General features: G+C 40.4%; 1 protein-coding gene across 2 annotated transcripts in view; it reads right to left on the bottom strand.

Annotated features, from left to right (window-relative positions):
* Window positions 1-18,665, bottom strand: part of CLIC5 (chloride intracellular channel 5) — a 69,249-nt gene that overhangs the window by 39,300 nt on the left and 11,284 nt on the right. The window contains exon 1 of one of the 2 annotated variants that reach the window (XM_021527241.2): window positions 10,860-11,193. The exons of the other annotated variant lie outside the window; for it this stretch is intronic. Coding sequence (XP_021382916.1) covers window positions 10,860-10,922 — 63 coding nt within the window. The 5' untranslated portion in view covers window positions 10,923-11,193. Of the gene's footprint in view, window positions 1-10,859; window positions 11,194-18,665 lie in introns of those variants that run through there. 2 annotated transcript variants of the gene reach the window in all.

The following is an 18,665-nucleotide window of genomic DNA, read 5'->3' as shown; positions in this document are numbered from 1 at the left end:
TGGAAGGGATCAAGGCCAGGTTGGATGGGGCTTGGAGCAGCCTGGTCTAGTGGAAGGTTTCCTGTCCATGGCAGAGGGTTTAGAAACAGACAGTCTGTAAGTCCATTCCAAGTCAAACCATTCTGTGATTCTCTGTCTTGTTATACCTCTTACCACTGTACTAAAAAGACCCTGCAGATATATTTAATATTACAGTCAAGTGATGCTTGCTCTTTTAATTAAAGGAGAAATGCTGCCTTCAGGAAGGCAATCTTTAGCAATTTTTAAGCCTTAAAATTATTCTTCTCTACTTCTTTTCCAGTATCCTAACACACATAAGTTCTGTGTGTTGTTTAAAATAGCCAGTCAAAAGATAATCTAAACCTTGACCACTCCCTACTAATAGCAGTGGCAAAAAGACAAAGTAAAAATGCACAGATGTGATTAGTGTGATTTGTGTGTTTGTTATTGGGCTATTTACTGTGAATTACTATGCCTGAGTGACACATGAACACTGAATTAGTCATGCTAAGTGCTCTACAAAACCCAAAGGACACAAGAGCTATTGACTAAAGGACAGAGAACAGGATCAAGGTGAATTTCTTGCTGGTTCTCCTTCCAGAAGGCGATGGCTTCTTATCTTCTGCACCTGTAAAGTACTGACCATGACCATTGTCAGTACTGTAAAGTACTGACAATGCTTTGGAAATACTATAAAAAGGCATCTGTATTTATTTTTTACCTCGGGGAATGGTTTTTGCAAAGACCATTTGCAAAAATGTTTAGAGGTGCCTGCCAAAGCACAGAGCAGCCTGCACAGCCTCCTTTGCAGAACTGGGATCTAAGGATGCTTAATTGCTATCTAGGAAGTTTGGAGAATTTCTAGTATCACCCTGTGCTTTACTACCAAGAATTAAAAAAACAAAACCCAACACTCACAAAAAAATTCCATCTTCTGAACATTTAAAACTGATGCTAAACATTCTTTTCTGAATACAGAGAGTTGCTGAACTCAGTTGTCAGATTTCTGAGATGGAGCACACGAGGATTAGCTCCTCATACTTTGAACTCCACCGTGAGCCTGCAGCAGCACAGTCTCTTTGAGGGTGATGAGCCCTTCTCCAAGAAATAGAGCATTGCACTTATGTCCTTACCTGCAGCAGAAGTTATATAAAATATGTCTCCTTTGGCATCTTCTTGGTTAAGAGAAACAGAAACTAAAGCCATACCTAAATCAAGCAAATTTTCTCTGTGCATAAACCCCTTTCCCATAATCATGAACAGGTTTTAACACCTGAGATTGTGGTGAAGAGTGACCTGAGTCAGATGTTTTTCTTAGACCAGAAGAAACAAAAAAATTGTCCAGAGAATTTGTGGATGCTTCCTTTCTGAAAGTATTAAAGGCTGGGTTGAATGAAGCTCTGAGCAACCTGGTCTAGTGGAAGGTGTACTTGCCCATGGCAGGGGAGTGGTAATTACATGATCTTTAAGGTCCCTTCCAAATCAAACCATTCTATGATTGTAAGAAATGCAAGAGAAGTTACAGAAATAGTTAAGAAAGGGCTTCTTTACAGCAGGATTTACATAAGAAAGGCGGGGGGGGGGGGGAGGAATTTACTACTCCCATATAATATCCTTGCAAGTTTTATAGAATTTAAAGTAAATGAAAATCAATTTCAGCTGTGAATATTAGGCCTTGAGAATTTTAATTACCTTTTGCAGCAAGCACATACAGGTGAATTCCATAGGCTTCTGTCACCTACACTGCACACAAAATTAGCATCTATCAAGATGAGGATTTAGAAGAGCAAATTGTCACTATCTGAGCACCTTTATCCTCCTTAATATAATGTCCTTTACACCAGAGTAGCTATAGAAGGGGAAGTTTCAACTCCTACTGTCCTACAGATGCATTAATACAACACAGCCCTCCTGAAATACATTACAACTAGTGCTTTATTTCAGTTTTATGAAGGGTTGCCAGAAATACATAAAAAGGAGCTATTTTAATGTCTTTTGATCAGGTGTATGGGGAAAAAGGTGGAGAAGCCCTTGAGCTCCAGATATACAATACCTCTTAAGAAGTAACCTGGCTGCTTTGGGGATCAACACAGAAATTATTGGGATTACAAGACTGGTATAAATTTATGAGTCTGTGTGTGAGAACAAGCAGGAAAAGCAGAGAAGTTGGTCTACAGAAGATGCAACACGTGCACAAACTTGGCACCAGAGAAGGACTGGTATCAGCATTTTATCAATGTGAGGTGAGCCTGAAAAACTTGCGTTGGGTCACTGAAGGAGGCAGAAAAGCACAAAAGTAAAGAAATCCTGTGAAGAATTTGTGTCAAAACCTGGAAATACAAATATTACTGAGTTTAACATGTAAAATTTGCATTGCAGGACCTTTTCACAGTTTGATGAGAAAAATAATAAAAATCAGAGAGTTTGAATGATGGGAGCTGTGCTGCTGCTTTCTATTAAGATAAAGTGCTGAAGTGCTTATTTGTTCATAGACTGGAAAGTAAAAAAAAAAAAGAAAGGTTGATTTGGGTTTTGACAAACTGGGGCCATTTAAACATGGCAAAACTTTGCTATGGTGTTTTAGAGAACTGCATCTCAGGGGCTTTGTGATCCAATCTCTTTTTGGAGCACATCTCCTCTTATGACACTGTACCCATGACATTTCTGTGGTGCATCAGAGTCACTGAATCAAAGAAGAATATGTGTTGAATCCAGTGAATACCACCATTAATAAAATATAGATACATATAGAAAAGTAAAATCATAAACACTTTAAAAATAAGTCATGAAATTATTCTTGAGAGAGACAGAATAATACTAATTTACAAAGAATCTTTAAGAGAGAGCAAAAATCCTACCAATTCATCATTCTACATTTACGTGTGTACTGGCAATCAAGTTATGTAACAAACAGCAATGACATGTTGTAAATGCAATCAGTTAGATTAAGTTCTACCCTTAGGTATTATTAGATAAATTACTGGCTTTGGAACTGCAAAACACAGCTGGATACACTTTGAATTACTTCTGTTCCACTGTAATAATTTCCAAGTCTTAAATTTAATATAAAAATCATGCCAGGAATACATGATGCTGATTAAATTCCTCGGATACACAAAAACCAGATTTTTTAAACTCATAGCTCCAGATGTACATATATATCCCTGCTACCCCATCTAGATGAGTTTTATTGCATGTCAGCAACACAGAAGTGCAAAAAAATGGGGAGAACAAAAGACAAGGAAGGAAAGGGAATTAAGGAAATTACCACATGAAATTTTACTGTGTCAAGCAAATCACTTCAAGCTATTTACAAAGTACCTACTGTAGCACTTTAGGTACCAGCTCTCATTTCCTACATCATGTAAGATTTAGAGACTGAGTCCAGCACAAAACCAATCCCTTCCTTATCCCAACTGATTCTCTCTGACTTTAAGTCAACCTTAGCTAAAAATGTATCACTGAAACCTTCTATTATTCATGTACAAAACTAACACATAAAGTCACAGCCCTTTAACATCTGCCTAACTCTCTTAAAAAGGAGTAATTTAAAAAACCTACCAGAGCTCCTAGCTGAAAAATGGAAATATTACTAACAAAATAATGTTTCTGTTACTTCTGCAGCATTGCTGGGAATATTTTGCTCATAACTGCCACATTTTGAAGAATTATGTGCCACACAAGAGCTACATGATACTGTTGCTGTGATGATCAATGTGCTCTCCTAAACAATCTTACCCAGCCTTCTATTAAACTCTACTTGACACAGGCAGGTGGACTGATACCAACATTAAATCCTGGAGCACAGGCAGACGTATTTCCTGCTGGCTCTCCTGGAAAGGCTCCCTGTGTATTTTGGGGATGTTATGTCAAACGATCCCAGTGACATTTGCTGTTCTGGATTAGCCTCAGCAGAGCCACGTATTGCCAAGAAAAGTTTCCTGAGGACACTGGAGCTTCACTGTCACCGCTGAACCACGACACCCAACCTGCCAGCCTGACGGGATGGGAGCTGCTAGAGATGGAAAAAGAGCAACCTGCAGCTAAAGATAGAGCACCCAGTGCACACTGGTGGCTAATTCCAATATTTAGAATTATTATTATTAGCAATAATAATTTCCAGTATCACCAGTTCTTCATGGTTAAATTAAAACATGTTTTCCCAGTTTGACTGTGTAGCTCAGAAAAGCCAGAAAAAAGGAAGGAGCTAGCAAGTGGAGTTTAAAGAAGATCTCAAATGCACTTAGGCAGGCCTGATTCTGCTGCCACTGAACTCAGCAGTACAAAACTGACTTGCTTTTGTGGCCACAACCCAAGCTGAATGTTTCTGAATTCTTATTTATTCGATTGGATCCTATTTGCAGAAAGTATGTATATTCAACAAAGCATGGAAATATGTTTCATTTTAAGCAGATGTTTTGATCACAATTAACATGTAGATCAGCTCCATCAAGTTTAATAAAAAGCAAATAGTCACAGCTGTTAATAGAGGAAAACCCCAAAACCATGGCAGATCAGGGTATCATTCACTTTTAACCATAAACTAAGGATGAAACCATGAACTTAGGCAGGAGACATGGCTGGAAATACCTTCTTAACTTGAGAACCAGTTTCCCAGGCAATCCTAAAAACATTCCAGACTAGGTTTAAGGTGACCAGGATAGTGAATATATCCCTGCCAAGTCACTTTATAAGCTTGGCCTGCTTAAACAATTTACTGCCTCTCTCTAATATTCCCACCAACGAGGCCCTTGTCTTGATGCAAAACAAAACCTCCAAATGCTCAGAGACAAAACAGACACACAGACGCTGCACTGTATAACTCAGGCTAAAGCCTCTTTAAAGTATTGTTTTTCTTCATCACAAGGAAAAACAAGCAACTTGTAATTTTAAAACATTTGCTAAGTGGTTATATGGCAATTTATTGAATTTTAAAGCAAAATGAATTCTTGCCAAGACAGATGTTTTTCCTCTATTTTTTAATTATTTTATTGAAAATGCTTAATATTTAAACAAAAAACCAAACAAACAAAAGCCAAACAAACAAACAAAACAAACAAAAAAAAAATCAGCAACAATCAGTACAGGTAGCATTAGCATTTCCCTGATTTAAGCAGGTCAGAAGTGGAGTTATTACAGATTTGTCACTCTGTTCATTCCTGATTTGACATGATCTTAGCAGAACCACTACAATGAAATACTTGAGTCCCAGTGCATGGAACGTTCAAAACTCATTTACAGATGTTTAAACAAACCTAGTAAAATTGTTTTCCTCCCTGGTGTCCAGACTACTGGTAAACCTTGTAAATTTTGTAACCTTAATACCAAAGCACAAGGCCAGGATGGTGGCAGAGGAGACTCAGGCTGCCAAAAGCCATTTGAAGAGACACAAACCATGGTGCCCATCACCTGCTTGGCAGCTCCAAACGGTAAAAATTCAAGATACACAGCAAAGCCTGTGCTCCCACCACTTCCAGGGTGACAGCTCAAAGTGTCAGAGACTGCACACACCGTACACTTCTGCTAGGGTGGTTGTGGCTTTTTCAAAATGTGAAAGGCTTGGCAACAAAAACATGTTATGGTCAGTCTTGGAGCACCAGACAGGTTGGACCAGATGTTTCAGTGTCATTATTCTTCTTTGTGCTTTTTTATCATTGTTATTTCCTAATTACCTAGAAAGTTTAGCTAAATATAGGAATGATTTTGTATGAAAGCCAAGCTGAGCTCATAATACCCAGGAAATACACTTCTCAAGAAACAGAAATTATCTTAGAGCCCTACAGATCTGATTCTGATTTCTCATCATCAGTTAAACTTTTTGAAGGCAGTCTATGAATCAAACACACTGCAGAGCCTGTCTAGTTATAAAGGGTTAAAAGGTTCCTACCAAGTTATCTCTCCCTGTTTGCAAAGCCAGTACTGGTTGTGATAATGCTGAAAATCTGAAACTGAAATCAGTTTTCTTATCAGACTGATTATCTCATATTAAAAACACAAAAGCCTTAACAGCGGGGAATGATTGCTCGTAACAGGAGTAACACTTTTATTTATATCTTCCTTTAAGGCTATGTGACAACACATCACCAAAATTCAAACCAAGGTTGGTTTGAAATCACCTTCCAGCAGAAATAACTTTAAAAATCCAGGAAATGCACCCAAAAAAAGCCAGAACAACAACAACAACAACAAAAAAAAAAAAACAAAAAAAAAAAAAAAAACAACAAAAAAAAAAACCCACACAGCTTGCTTTTCCCTGAGATAATTTCTGGGATAATTGTCTACAAGAGGAGCAGTAACACCCTCCAGGGAGCAGCAGCTCCTGGGTCTTTGATGGAGCACACTGTTGTTTATGATTGCTCCATCCTGGCAGCCAGGCTCTCTGACTGACCCATTCATTCAGAACAGTAAGTTTGTACAAAATTTTGCCATCACTTTTAGACATAATCCTAATGGGCCCAGTCAGCTGGAAAATGGGGACATGTTAAATGTCTGAAGCAGAAACTGTGGAAGTTCAAGGCCTCTGAGGTCTCTTTTGATTTCTACACTTGCAGCACTTTCACATTTTCCCTAGAAGGGTGTTCAGCATGACTCTGGATGAACACTTTGAGAAGTAAAGCCTTACACATTTTAAGCAAAAGCTCTTGCTCACCTAATCCTAGAATAGTTTGGGTTGCAAGGGACCTTAAAGGTCATTCCAACTCCCCTGCCAGGGCAGGGACACCTTCCACAATACCAGGCTGCTCAGAGCTCCAGCCAGCCTGGGCTTGAACACTGTCAGGGATTCACAACTTTGGGCAACCTGCCCCAGGACCTCACCACCCTTTTATACAGACTTTCTTCTTAACATGTAATATAAACCTAGCCTCTTTTAGCTTAAAGCCATCCCCCCCTTTATCCTACTGGCTTCTGTGGAAGGTCTCTCTGTAGCCCCCTTTAGGTACTGGAAGGTTTTATAAGGTTTTCCTGGAGCTTTCTCTTCTCCAACCTGTTTTCATAGCACAGGTGTCCCAGCCCTGTGATCCAACTGGTGGCCTCTTCTGGACTCATTCCTGTGGGTTCACATCTTCTTTCTGATGAGGAGCCCAGAGCTGGATGCAGCAGTGCAGGTGGGGTCTCAAAAGAGTGGAGTAGAGAGGCAGAATCACCTCCTTCAACTGAGGTTCCTCTGATTTGGGTTCAGCCCAGGACACTGATGAACATACTCCTAAATATTAATATTAATCCATCAGTGCCACAACAATGACTCCTTCTAGAAGCAGCTGCCTGCCAGCTTACCACACATTCTCCTACCACCATGATACCACCATCTTTTCACTATCAGAAATATGGGTTAAGATATATCTTGTTATAGAGTGCTTCTAAAGCAGGAAGATTTTTAAAATTACATGTACTGTGGTCTTCTTGTGGGTTTGTTTGCTTTCTAGACTGCACTCTGAGCAATGCAGTTCTCTTTGCATCATGTTTTGTTTTCTATGGGTACAATGCATCTCCATTCAAATTAACTTCTGGTATTAGGTACTAATCCTGAAAGGCAAGGAATGTACATCCAAACACCTGTTTCCATTGCAAACAGAAAGAAGCCACAAAAGTCTTGTGGTCCTCCCTTATGGGTTTTAATTTCATTACTTCACGTAATAGGAGTACTATTTCAATTTTGTCATTAAATTCACGCATACAGGTGCAAGATTGCCAGGAAAAGCTAAACATATCTTCCATCAGGGTGTCATTGTCGTTTATACAGAAGCACTTTGCTTCTCCAGCACACAGAGGATTGAAATTAAGTTACAGCAAGCTGGGTTAAGCACAGAGCAAGCACTACCTCCCTTCCCCACGTCTTCCCCAGTGTTTCACGGCACCACGCAACAAACCCTTCTCTTTGGCAGCTCCTCCAATTCCCTGTCAAACAAGTTTAGGGAGGGAATTGCTGCTGGAGAGTTTCAGAGTTGAGCAAAGGCCTGCTCACACCAGCTGCACATCTGACCAAGGCAGCAGCACCTCCCTGGCAGACCTCACCACTCTCCTTGTGTCCTGCCCTAGATTTGGGGGCGTTTGCTCTCAAACACGCACCTTGCAAGAACAAACACTTGTTCACAAAAAAACACCTCACAGATCCAGGTTAGGGCACCGTTAGAAAACAAGTGAAATCAATGGGGGTGATAACAAATAGGTGTGATAACCACTTCACCTGTCCCTGCCACAGCAGCTCAGCTGTGTCCTGGTGGTGCCCAGCCTGTCCTGAGCCAGGCTGCATTGGGTTACAGAGCAGCTCTTTTGGTTACAGCTCCGCTCCCTGCTTGTCTGTCTGAGGCTCCTCCACTCCTGGTTGACAAACAGCAAAGAGAAATAGAGCAATTGTGTAACACCTTTCTTTTTTTAACCTGAGACAGAAAATGCTTTTATTAAGGACACTGTAGCTGGTGAAAAACAGCCCTTTCTGGTTTTTTGGGGCTTGTGGAAGATACTGTTTCCACCAGGCCATATCTACTGCCCTACATTTTCTGACTTACTGCTGTATTTTTTGTGTGCTCCTTCAGGGATGCAGGACAGAACTCTTTTCCTTGGGTGAAATACCACCTCTGTAATACTCAAATGAGGAATTGCTCATTGATCCCAACATCCCCTGCTGTTAGAACTTGCCTCTAGTGTGGTCCAGTATATTTACATTTGCCACTTGTCCCAGTACCTCACAGTCCTCCAGAAGTTACTACTTTTCTGTTCTTTCCTGCCTTAAAACAGACAGAATAAGTCTGTTTCTTCTTTGCAGAGTGTCTCCTGGATCAGCCTTCCTGTTTACCTCCCCCTACTAATATCCTATTCTTTGCAGTCAACCTCCAGGAAAGTTTTCACCTGTTCATGATACTCTTATATTCTTCTATTTTTCAGCTTGTTTCTCCTTTGGATGTTCTCTTTTTGAACTTTTGAGGTGTATAATTTAATACTCTGGTCACATGCTTTACTATAGAACCTTTTAAACTTTTAATTAAATTAATGGCACCCTTCCAAAACATCAAGAATTGCAATTTTTCAACCTAAATGGAAAGTCTCCAGGAAGATACCAATTAATTCTTCTGTTCCAGCTCTGAGTTTTATGTGAGTCTCTATGCAATTCTGTAATATGCATTATGCAGGAAGTCACATTACTAAAAATGTTCTTTCTGGAGTTATAAATCTTCAGGTGGTGGCATGGCTTGGTTTAAGGCAGTGCTCATTTTCCCCAGTATCTTATTCACACAATGAATCTGGGCAATGACCTTCACTTTAACAGCTGATGCAGTCAAAGGACCACATATCACAAACATCTGTGTCAGCCTCAGTGAAATAGTGTGAGAACCAAAACAAATCAGTAGCTACAGATTCCCATTCCAGCACACATTTGGCTGATGACAGAGTACCAAACAACATCACAAACCTATTTTTTAGTCCATAAACATCTCCATTAAACTCAATTTGGTAGAAACAACTTGTAAGAGGTGAGGTATCCGGCTGTATGGACTCCTGCTGGTCCATTTTAGTACATTAAGCTCTCTGTAAAAAGTATCTACAGGGCTCTTATGAACCTGAAATTCTTGCCAAATCTGTTTGCTACAGAAAAAGACCTCACTGCTGGTTCAGTCACAGCACCTGCACCTGAACTGACTGGTTTTGGAAGATGTGTGAAGAGGCCATGTATACATATCATGGATGTGGCTGACATTTCAAGTTACAGCCCAAAATATCCATCAGGGAGTACAAAGCAATTACATACTCTCATTTTGACAGAAGGGAGGGGTTGGAATTTGCTTTCCTAATCATTCAGGGCTCTGTTTGCTAAGGGTCTGAGGTAACTCCCACATATTCATAATAATCCAATGGATTTACACGCATGGATTAGGCTCAGAGAGACCAAACACCTGCAAGTGTTCCAGAACAGACTGGACAAGATTTTAAGCAACCTGGTCTAGTGAAAGATGCCCCTGCCCATGGCAGGGGGATTGGAACAAAAAGATATTTGAGGTCCCTTCCAAACCAGCCATTCCATAATTTTACAAGGGCATAGGGGATCTCAGCCTCAATGTGTGTAGAGGCCTTAAAATGCTCTGAACATCAAAAAATCTGAGCTCTTCACTGAGACAGTTTGCATGAAGTTTGCTGTTAATAAGGTTGTATGTGTCATGGATTTCAACTGTGCCACTGATTTTAAAGGTAAGATTTTCACAGCCCAAGACCGACACCCATACACAACTTGAAACATTCTGAAACCCTACCACATGAAAGCTGTAGTCATTTTTCTGTATTTTCATTTAATTGCTTTCTGCTCTCAGTCACCCTTCTATAAAATCAGAATGAGCTTCAGTCTGAAGAAACCAACAGTAAAAACTGATTTTGTATCAGTTTAGGGAAAAAAAAAATGAAGTATTGCAGAAAATAATCAGAAGACTGACAGTTTATCTCAACCTTTATTGTTTTATAGCCCATCAGCATTTCAGACCCAACAGCCTCTGCTGAGGTACCAAATCCTGGTATCCCCAGCTCTTCCCAAAAATGGAAAAGAAAGTCAGGATTCATAGAGCAAAACCTGAAGCCCACAACCTCAAGTGTAAAGTTAGGACACAGTACATTGCAGGCAGCAGGCTAAGAATAACAGACCAAACTCAGGAGGAGAGAATTAACAATAAAACACAGGAACTCTGACTCTCCCTCCACAACATTACCTAATTCTAATGTCACGAAGAAGAAAGCAGAGTGAGCGTGTGTGCAAGAGATAACAGGCTGTCACAGCACCGCTTCCACTCAGAGCCAGAAAATTAAAGTTTGATTATTCAGTAGAAGCTGAGCCGACCTGAGAGCCACACCAGTGTCCAGTTCACAGCACAACTTACCTTCACAAAGAGCTCAATTTCAGGGTCCTTTCCTTCCCCATTAGCAGCAACAGAGTCTGTCATTTTTCACCCCCAAGGCTGCCAGCTGATCTCTTGATATTAAGTGGCTAAAGGAGGTTTCAACTGCACGGCGTGCGAGTTTCCCTTCTGAACCGCTCCCACAAAGCTCTTAAAACATCACTTGTAATGATAAAGCTCGAAAGGAGTGGAGTAAACAAGTTGCATGTAATTAACAATAATTAAGAAAAGGCAGGCAGCAGAGGAGCAGTCCCGGTAGTTCTTCAGAGCAACAAGTGCTGCTGTGCTCTGGTTCAGTATCCTCATCTGTCAGAGCTGCAGCCCTCACTGCCTGCCCAAAATAGCCCAGAGCATAAAAAAACAGAGGGTGGGGTTAAACTCACAGGGGAGGAGACAAGCTCCTGGTACCTACGGTAAGATCAGTCTCTGAACAAATAATTTTGCTCTTCCCTGTTTTCAGCGTTTCTGTTCCCTCCCTCATTCTACAGCTGGGAGCACCAGGGACAGGGAAGAAGGAAGTCCTGCAGCCGGGCTGGTTTCGTTGTTTTAAGCAACAGTGATGTTTTTTCTGCTTTTCTGAAGGGTGTTTGTCCTGCCTCTAGCTGTTCAAAGTCCTAATATTGTTATTGCTAAGAAAGGTAAGAGAAAAAGAGCCTGTGCACTGGCTGTTGGATCAACCAAGTAATGGGAAGAAAAGCAGAGCTTTGCCTCAGCAGCCCCCACCTTGTATGCAGTACAAAGTGGTACAGAAGCCAAAAGTCAGGTGAGAGAAGCACTGTGATGTGATGGAGCTCAGGAACAGAGGAATGGGAATGTTTGGGTCCCGTAACTATTTCTAAGCATGTCCCTCGGGGTGCTGGTTGTAGAGGGGGGACAGGAGGGCAATGATTTGCTGGGTGGAGCATGGGAGAACAGTTCCAAGGGCCTCAGCCTGCTGCTGACATGCTGCTGTCATCCCTACTGCCTTTCCTTTGCCCTGCATTCCTTACGTGACTCAGAGGGCACCGCACAGCAGCCCTGAGCATGAGGTGGCACCTATAGAAAGTCCTGACGCAGCCAAAAGGCACGAAGAGAGGGAGTGCTGGCACACGAGGGGACAGCAGGCAGAGGTGAAGGGGTCAATGGCACCTCCTCCTCATCCCCATCCCTGCCTGGAGGGACTTTGTGTCCTCTTGCCCTCGGGAAGTCTCTCTCTACGCTTCTGCCCCTGATCCTGTTTCAGGACTGCCAAAGCTCTGGCTCACAGGTTGTTGGCAGCTTGAGGTGCCAGGCATGAGCAGTTTTACCTTCCCCTTCTGACACAGAGATGCCTTTTGGGGAGGGTTTTGACATGATCAAACTCTCGCCTTTCCTGAAAGTGCTCTTAGCTGTGTGCTTCTGTGATGATCTCCAGTTCTCTCTGTAGGCATTGACACAGCTCCAGAGCACTCAAACTCAACACCTCCATGGCCCTTTGGGTAAGTTCTATGGGAATTTTCCTACAACAGCTGCTTCATGTGCACTACATGAAGAACTGAAATGGTTAACAAGAAAATCTCATTATGCTGCTGCAACTGTAATTACAACATAATCATCATTGTAATTACTATAAAAGTATGCTTATGGTTTTTAGATCTAATTAGCACTCATTCAAATAACTGGAAGGTTAACTGTAAGAGAATTAAGTGTTATTACTCCTTTGATTTCAAATTTTTACATGTAATTTTTGGACCAGGCACATTAATTACCAAACATTTAGAGTACAATTATTCTTAAGCCTACCGGCAAGTTTCCAAGGACATGGGCTAAGTGTACTTACATGTGGCAGAAAGAATCATTGCATTGTAATTATGCATTACAGTTATAAAAGTCTGCCAAAAACTTAAGAGTAATTGCTGTATCTCTAAAATGCATCCCTAAACAATGCACTATTAACTATACAATTATAAGCTTTTGGGATTTGCTGAAAAATTGTTTTGCTCTAGCACCTCGTGGTGACATAATTTCCCTTTAATAAGGGTTCCTGGGAACAATGGGAAATGGATCATCTTGACTGAAGTTACCTGTAGCTCCAGCCTCACTGAAAACACTGTTTTGATATAGGCAAGTGGTTTGAATGAGTTATATCACAGGACCATTGGCTCTGGAAGAGAAGACACTGCCAGCTATGAGCACAGTAATGAGGTAATGCTGCTAATGCTAAACCAAAGGGTAGAAATAAAATCAGCTTTCAAAATCTCAGCACTTACAAGTTATGATGCATGTGACCTATTTAGATGTCTATTTTAGAATGAAAAAACATGCTCTAGAAGTGTCTAATTTTTTCCACTGAGTCTAGGGTAATGAGATAAACATGTAATGGTCAGTCAAATCTTGCAGTAATTTTTAAGTAGAGGAAATCTATGGCTTTAGAGCCTGATTCCTGTGCCTGTGCCATCCCTCACTCCAGAAGTTGTGCATGCCTTGCACTTCTGAAAGTCAAACTCTAGATGAAGCAATTTCAGTAGAGCCTCAACGTGCTAACATCTAAATCCTTCCCTCCCAATTACTGCCTGGGTTTAGTGGTGTGTTCTAATTAGTTTGCAGACGAAGATTATTGTGCTGAGGCTCAGCAAAGCAGAAGGGAAACTGCAATACAAAGAGAGCAAAGGTGCCCTGCAGCCATTTCCATTGTAATCCAGATATAAACTGCTGCAGGGATGGGCCAGATCCCACCTGGCTCAGGGTGTTCTGGGCAGTGCTGCCACTGGAAGGTGCCTTCACCATTTGCTTCCACCTCACCTCCTGACCCAGGACCTGATTATGGGGTGCTCAGAGGCTACAGAAGTTGAGAAGTAAATACCACACATTTGGCATACCAGCTGTGCTTTTAGGTATCCATGGAAAGAATAAGCCAGCCCACCTCAAAAAAAAAAACAAAACAAAAAAAAAACAAACAAACAAAAAAAAAAAACAAACAAAAAAAAAAAAAAACACAAAAAACACCAAAACCGACCAAACAAACAAAACCCTCTGCTTTACAAAAATACCCCAATGGAATCCCTAAAAGAGACCAAACATAACAGACAACATAACTTGTTCAGATAATGCTATTTTTTTATAAAGGGATTCTGGAAGTTGAATTTATGATAAACATTGTAGAAGGCAGTGAGTAGGAGGAAATATATATAGATGCATATATGTATTTATATATGCACTGTTTTAGGAATCTATTCATGCATTTACTGCTTTTCTGTCATATAAAACTGACTTATCGCTTACATCTGGGTGGAACCTTTCTGACTATAATGGTTTTTACTGTCTACACAGCTCTTTTGTGTATGATGAAATCAGCTCTTTCTTGAGCCAAATTAAGGGTAAGATCCTGATAAATAATTAGTACACTCTCATTTTACTGCAAAGAATGAGTCACTTAGTTTGGCCTATCATTTTCTCACAAGTCAAAAGTAGCAGAGGCTTTGAGTTACACACAAGATCATTAGACACTAAATTATGAACTCCTCATAAATCAAGTCATTATAGTTTGAGGCTTATGAGATATAGAAATGAATATGAGCATGTCGTCCCATTAATAAAAGAAGAGAACAGCTTCAGAAAAGGAACAGTCACATCCCGATGTAAGACCTCTATTGTAGGTGAACCCTGATGCCCTATCAGCTTTCACAGGCCTGATCCAAGCTTCACTTCCAGCAAAGATTTGTCCCAAGGGGGTGAAGCAGAGGCCAAGCATCCAGAATGTAACTCTATCAGTTCTCCTGCACACTGCTACGTTACCAAGAAGGATCAGAGCACAAAGCACATTCATCTCCCAGTGCTTCCATCCAGCTCCTTCCATCAGAGCAGGTATTGCAAGTTTTATATGACACAGGCAATGTTTTTCATTGTTGTGATAAAAAGAAGTAGAAGTTTGGTGCAGCTGCAGTAAATGCAGCAAATGATATTTGGGGCTATGATTTCACCAGGGAACTATTTAACTGCTTAGTTGTCAAAAAGCCCCACACCTAAGCAGCAGCCAGGGAGGTTTGAACAGGTTATGGAAACATCTCCCCCAGAAACAGTTCTGAATTACTGGAAATTTCCAACTACAATTATTGGATGCTAGTAGTTTTGATATACAACACACGTAACAAGTTAACAACTGCAAGGAATCAATCCAGTCATTTTTATTTTCCCTTGAGTTACAATGTGTCACTATTGATTTCTTGTCTGAATTTTAGAAAAATCAAAAGATTTGTCTCAGATATTTGGGGCCAGAGAGCAGGTTCCCCTCCACAAATGTAAAAGACATGCAAGGACATACAAAGCTCTTCTTATCAGCCTCATGCCAACACTGGGTGAGCAGATACTTTCCCTTGACTCTAAAGATGTACAGTACCGCAAACTATGTTGGTTTGATTGAAGAACTTTGATTTTGTTCCTTTTTGTAAATTTTCCCACACTCAAGGTAATGGAAGAAAAGACATCAAGAGATACAAAAACAGGTGTGCAGTCTGAGTGTTCCAATAGATGGGATGGGATGGAAAAGCCTAGACCAGAAAACTGGCCAGTTTGAGGTAACCCACTCTATTACCAACCCCCATATATTATGAATCTATCACAGCCATGATACAGCTCTCCTTTATCTTTTTATTTAAAAGTATTATTTTAGCTCTAAAATTATCTTGTCAAAACTCTTCTGTTTAGCAGAACTAATCAGTTCAGACTGGAGTTTTGTAAAGTTCTAGTCCAAAACCATGGAATTATTTTTATATATAATTATGTTTTCACATGAATGCAGCATCAGACTTTGCTGTAACACTAATAAGCATTAACACCTTGAAGAATAAACCTGCTGCTGTTCAGTGTGAAGAGGGATTACATTATGGATTATGATCTCAGTGCTCACATAGAGGCAGTCTCAGGTACCCATTTGTAAGGAAGTGGCTCTGAAAAGGTACAAAATCATCTCCTAATGCTGCATTCAGTACAGAGGCTTCTAGAGGGCAGTAGTTTATTTCACTGTCATTCCAAAACTGACATTTCAATTAAAAACAAAAGATACTTCCAACCAGGACTGAGACTGCTCTGGAAAGTGGTATTGTAGGAGATACAATGGAGAGCATGACAGATTGTCCCAAACTGTGGGCCATATGGATAATGATGAAAGGAGAAATGTAGAGATCCTCAGCCCTTGCTTTTCAAAGTGAATCCTCTATGCTATCAAGTGTGCTGAAGAAAAACAGCACCAGGTAATTGTGATGTACCCATTGTTGTTGACTCACTACTGTCATAGAACTAAAATTGCATTATTTTACTTCCAAGTCTGCAACAAAGTAAGTAATGCCTATTCCTGTGTTGTTTTACAGGAGTTCATCATGCAAGTCCCTTTCTAGATTATTTCTGTTCACTGCTTTGTATGTGTCTTATCATAAATTAACTCTAAATTAATTAAGATTTGAAGCATGAACATGCAACCTGGGATTAAATCCCTCCCCAAACAAAAGACCAGCACACAACACACTACTTTAATCCTGATTTATGAATTATTATTTACAGAAAGTGTTCAAAATGGCATTTACAACTCATGCACATCTCAGGCTAGGCTTCAATTGCTCCCAGGAACTGAGGCTCAAAGAATGCACAGTTGCTGCTGATTTTATTGGACACATTAGTGTTTCACACTGTTGTTTAGCAAACAATTTGCCTGAGAGCTGAAATTACTTTCTTTGTCCCGATGCACATTATGTCTAAACGTTGGAGCCTTCAGCAGCTCAATTTGAAGTTACTCATGACTCAGGCTGGCCCCCATGGGTTCACACACTGGCATCAGTACCTGCACAGCAGGTTATGTGCATGGATCTGCACTGTGGGTTTCAGAATCCTCTGTGATGTATGTACTGTTTGGCTTAAGAAAAGGGCCTCTGGATTTTTGCTCCCTGATAAACTCACACTGGATCAGTGTGAAATAGCAGGGCTCAACATCCTTACATCCCTCTGTGGCAGCAAAGTTTAACCTCTGCAGTGGTGATGCCACTGGTCAATGGCAGTGCTGCTAGCCTGGGTTAGTGCCGCTGGCTGACCTTGAGCCTCACAGTGAACTGAAGAACTCTTCCATTCTCCTTAATAAATTGCCTTCATTCATTTTTCATTTCACCTTTTGGTACTTCTGTGATAAACTTTCCACAAACTTTGCCAGCTCACTTGCCTTAGTGCATCACCTCAAGCTGTTATGAAATGAACCGTGGGTTCTTTGTTCTTTTTTTCCTTCCCAAGAACTTCAAAGTAAGAGTTCAACATCTTGCAGAACCTAGTTGACTTGGTGATATCCCATTTTAGGTTGTTGTGGTTTTGTTTTTTGATTTTTTTTTTGCTTGAGGACCCTTTTCACTGCAGAGTTAATGCAAACATCCAGGATTAATTGAAGCAAGGTGGTGAGTTAAGCACAGAAGTGAACTTCTCTTCTGCAAATACTCTTTTACATTAGCAGATTTTTGCTGGTAACCATAACATTAACATATTTTTGCTGGTAACCACCACATTAACAGATTTTTGCTGGTGACCAGCAAACCCAGTTCATTAGAACATCAAAGAACATGTCTCACATCCTTAAGTGAAAGATGGTTGTGGTAATTCTTAAAAAGATGGTTAGCTTAAGACTAAAAGTAATTTTTTAGTGAAATTCAGCACTGAGCACAGTCTAAATAATTGTGGTGCCTTGTTTAAGTCTGTTAGAACTAGGAATACTGGGTAGTCTAACTATAAAGACATAAGGGGGTTTTTTGCCTCTTAAGTGGAAGATTCTCCACAAAATTTCCATATTTTGCCAAAATCACAAATTTTCACAGAGCATGTAGCAGCTATTACTTTTATAAGAAAAATGTAGACCCTTGGCCACTGGCTGCAATATCTGGGAGCAACCTCACAGCCCACCAAAATGTCAAAGCCCAGTTTGTCTTTGCAATGTCACTGCTCTGATCTTGGTGATAACTCTGATACAATTCTGTAGAAAATGGACTAGGTTTTCCTGTGAGATCTACATCAGCTGGAAAAGTTCTAATGAGATATAGACCCTTTACTCATTATTAGCAACTTCTACCCATTTCTAGCCAAGCAGCAAGTCAGAGTTGATACCAGACTAATTAACAAATATATCTAAAGGTATCTTGTGATGTTGAGAGAAAACTGAATTCCCCTGCAGAGGGTGGCAGCAAACAGACTCTCCAGTTAAGCCTTGCCTACAGGTTCAGGCAGAAAATTGACCTTCAGAGAGGAAAAGCAGAATTCAGAAGGGTGAAGTTGTGTGTGTTGTGAGGTTTGACTCCTCTCAGCTCTGCATCTTGACTAGGTGGAAGTCACTGTGTGAGGGAGTTTTGATCATCTCTGACCATGCTGGGTCTCCTGAGCAGAAAAAGATTACTTTAACATACAGAATTATCAAACCAACATGCTCTGCAATTATCTCATATCTCATGATAGATCTAGCAATTAAACAACAAATTAAAATATAGCCCTTTTTGGAGAACTAAGTATATAGAATCAAAACTGAAAGCAAGTTAGCCACATCATCTATTACTCTCCCAAGATATTATAAAGCTTGCACTTTATTATTGTAAACCAGAAAAAAAAATTAAAATGCTGTAATGAAAATTAAGGGGAATCTACACATACAAACTTCATAGTGCAAAGCTTCATAAAATCAAAGAGAATGACTCAGAGCCACTGGGAGTAATACATGTGGGAATAGTTTATTGATAGGGCTGATAATGCCACTGATTGTTAATGCTTCCTAATTCTTTCTTACACCCTGTTTTCAAGTCAGGGTAACTTTTA

The sequence above is a fragment of the Lonchura striata genome, chromosome 3 (genome assembly GCF_046129695.1).
Source record: "Lonchura striata isolate bLonStr1 chromosome 3, bLonStr1.mat, whole genome shotgun sequence".
In the NCBI taxonomy this organism is placed as follows: domain Eukaryota; kingdom Metazoa; phylum Chordata; class Aves; order Passeriformes; family Estrildidae; genus Lonchura; species Lonchura striata.
Note: the sequence above shows the minus strand (reverse complement) of the source record. Positions and strands in the feature narration are given on the sequence as shown.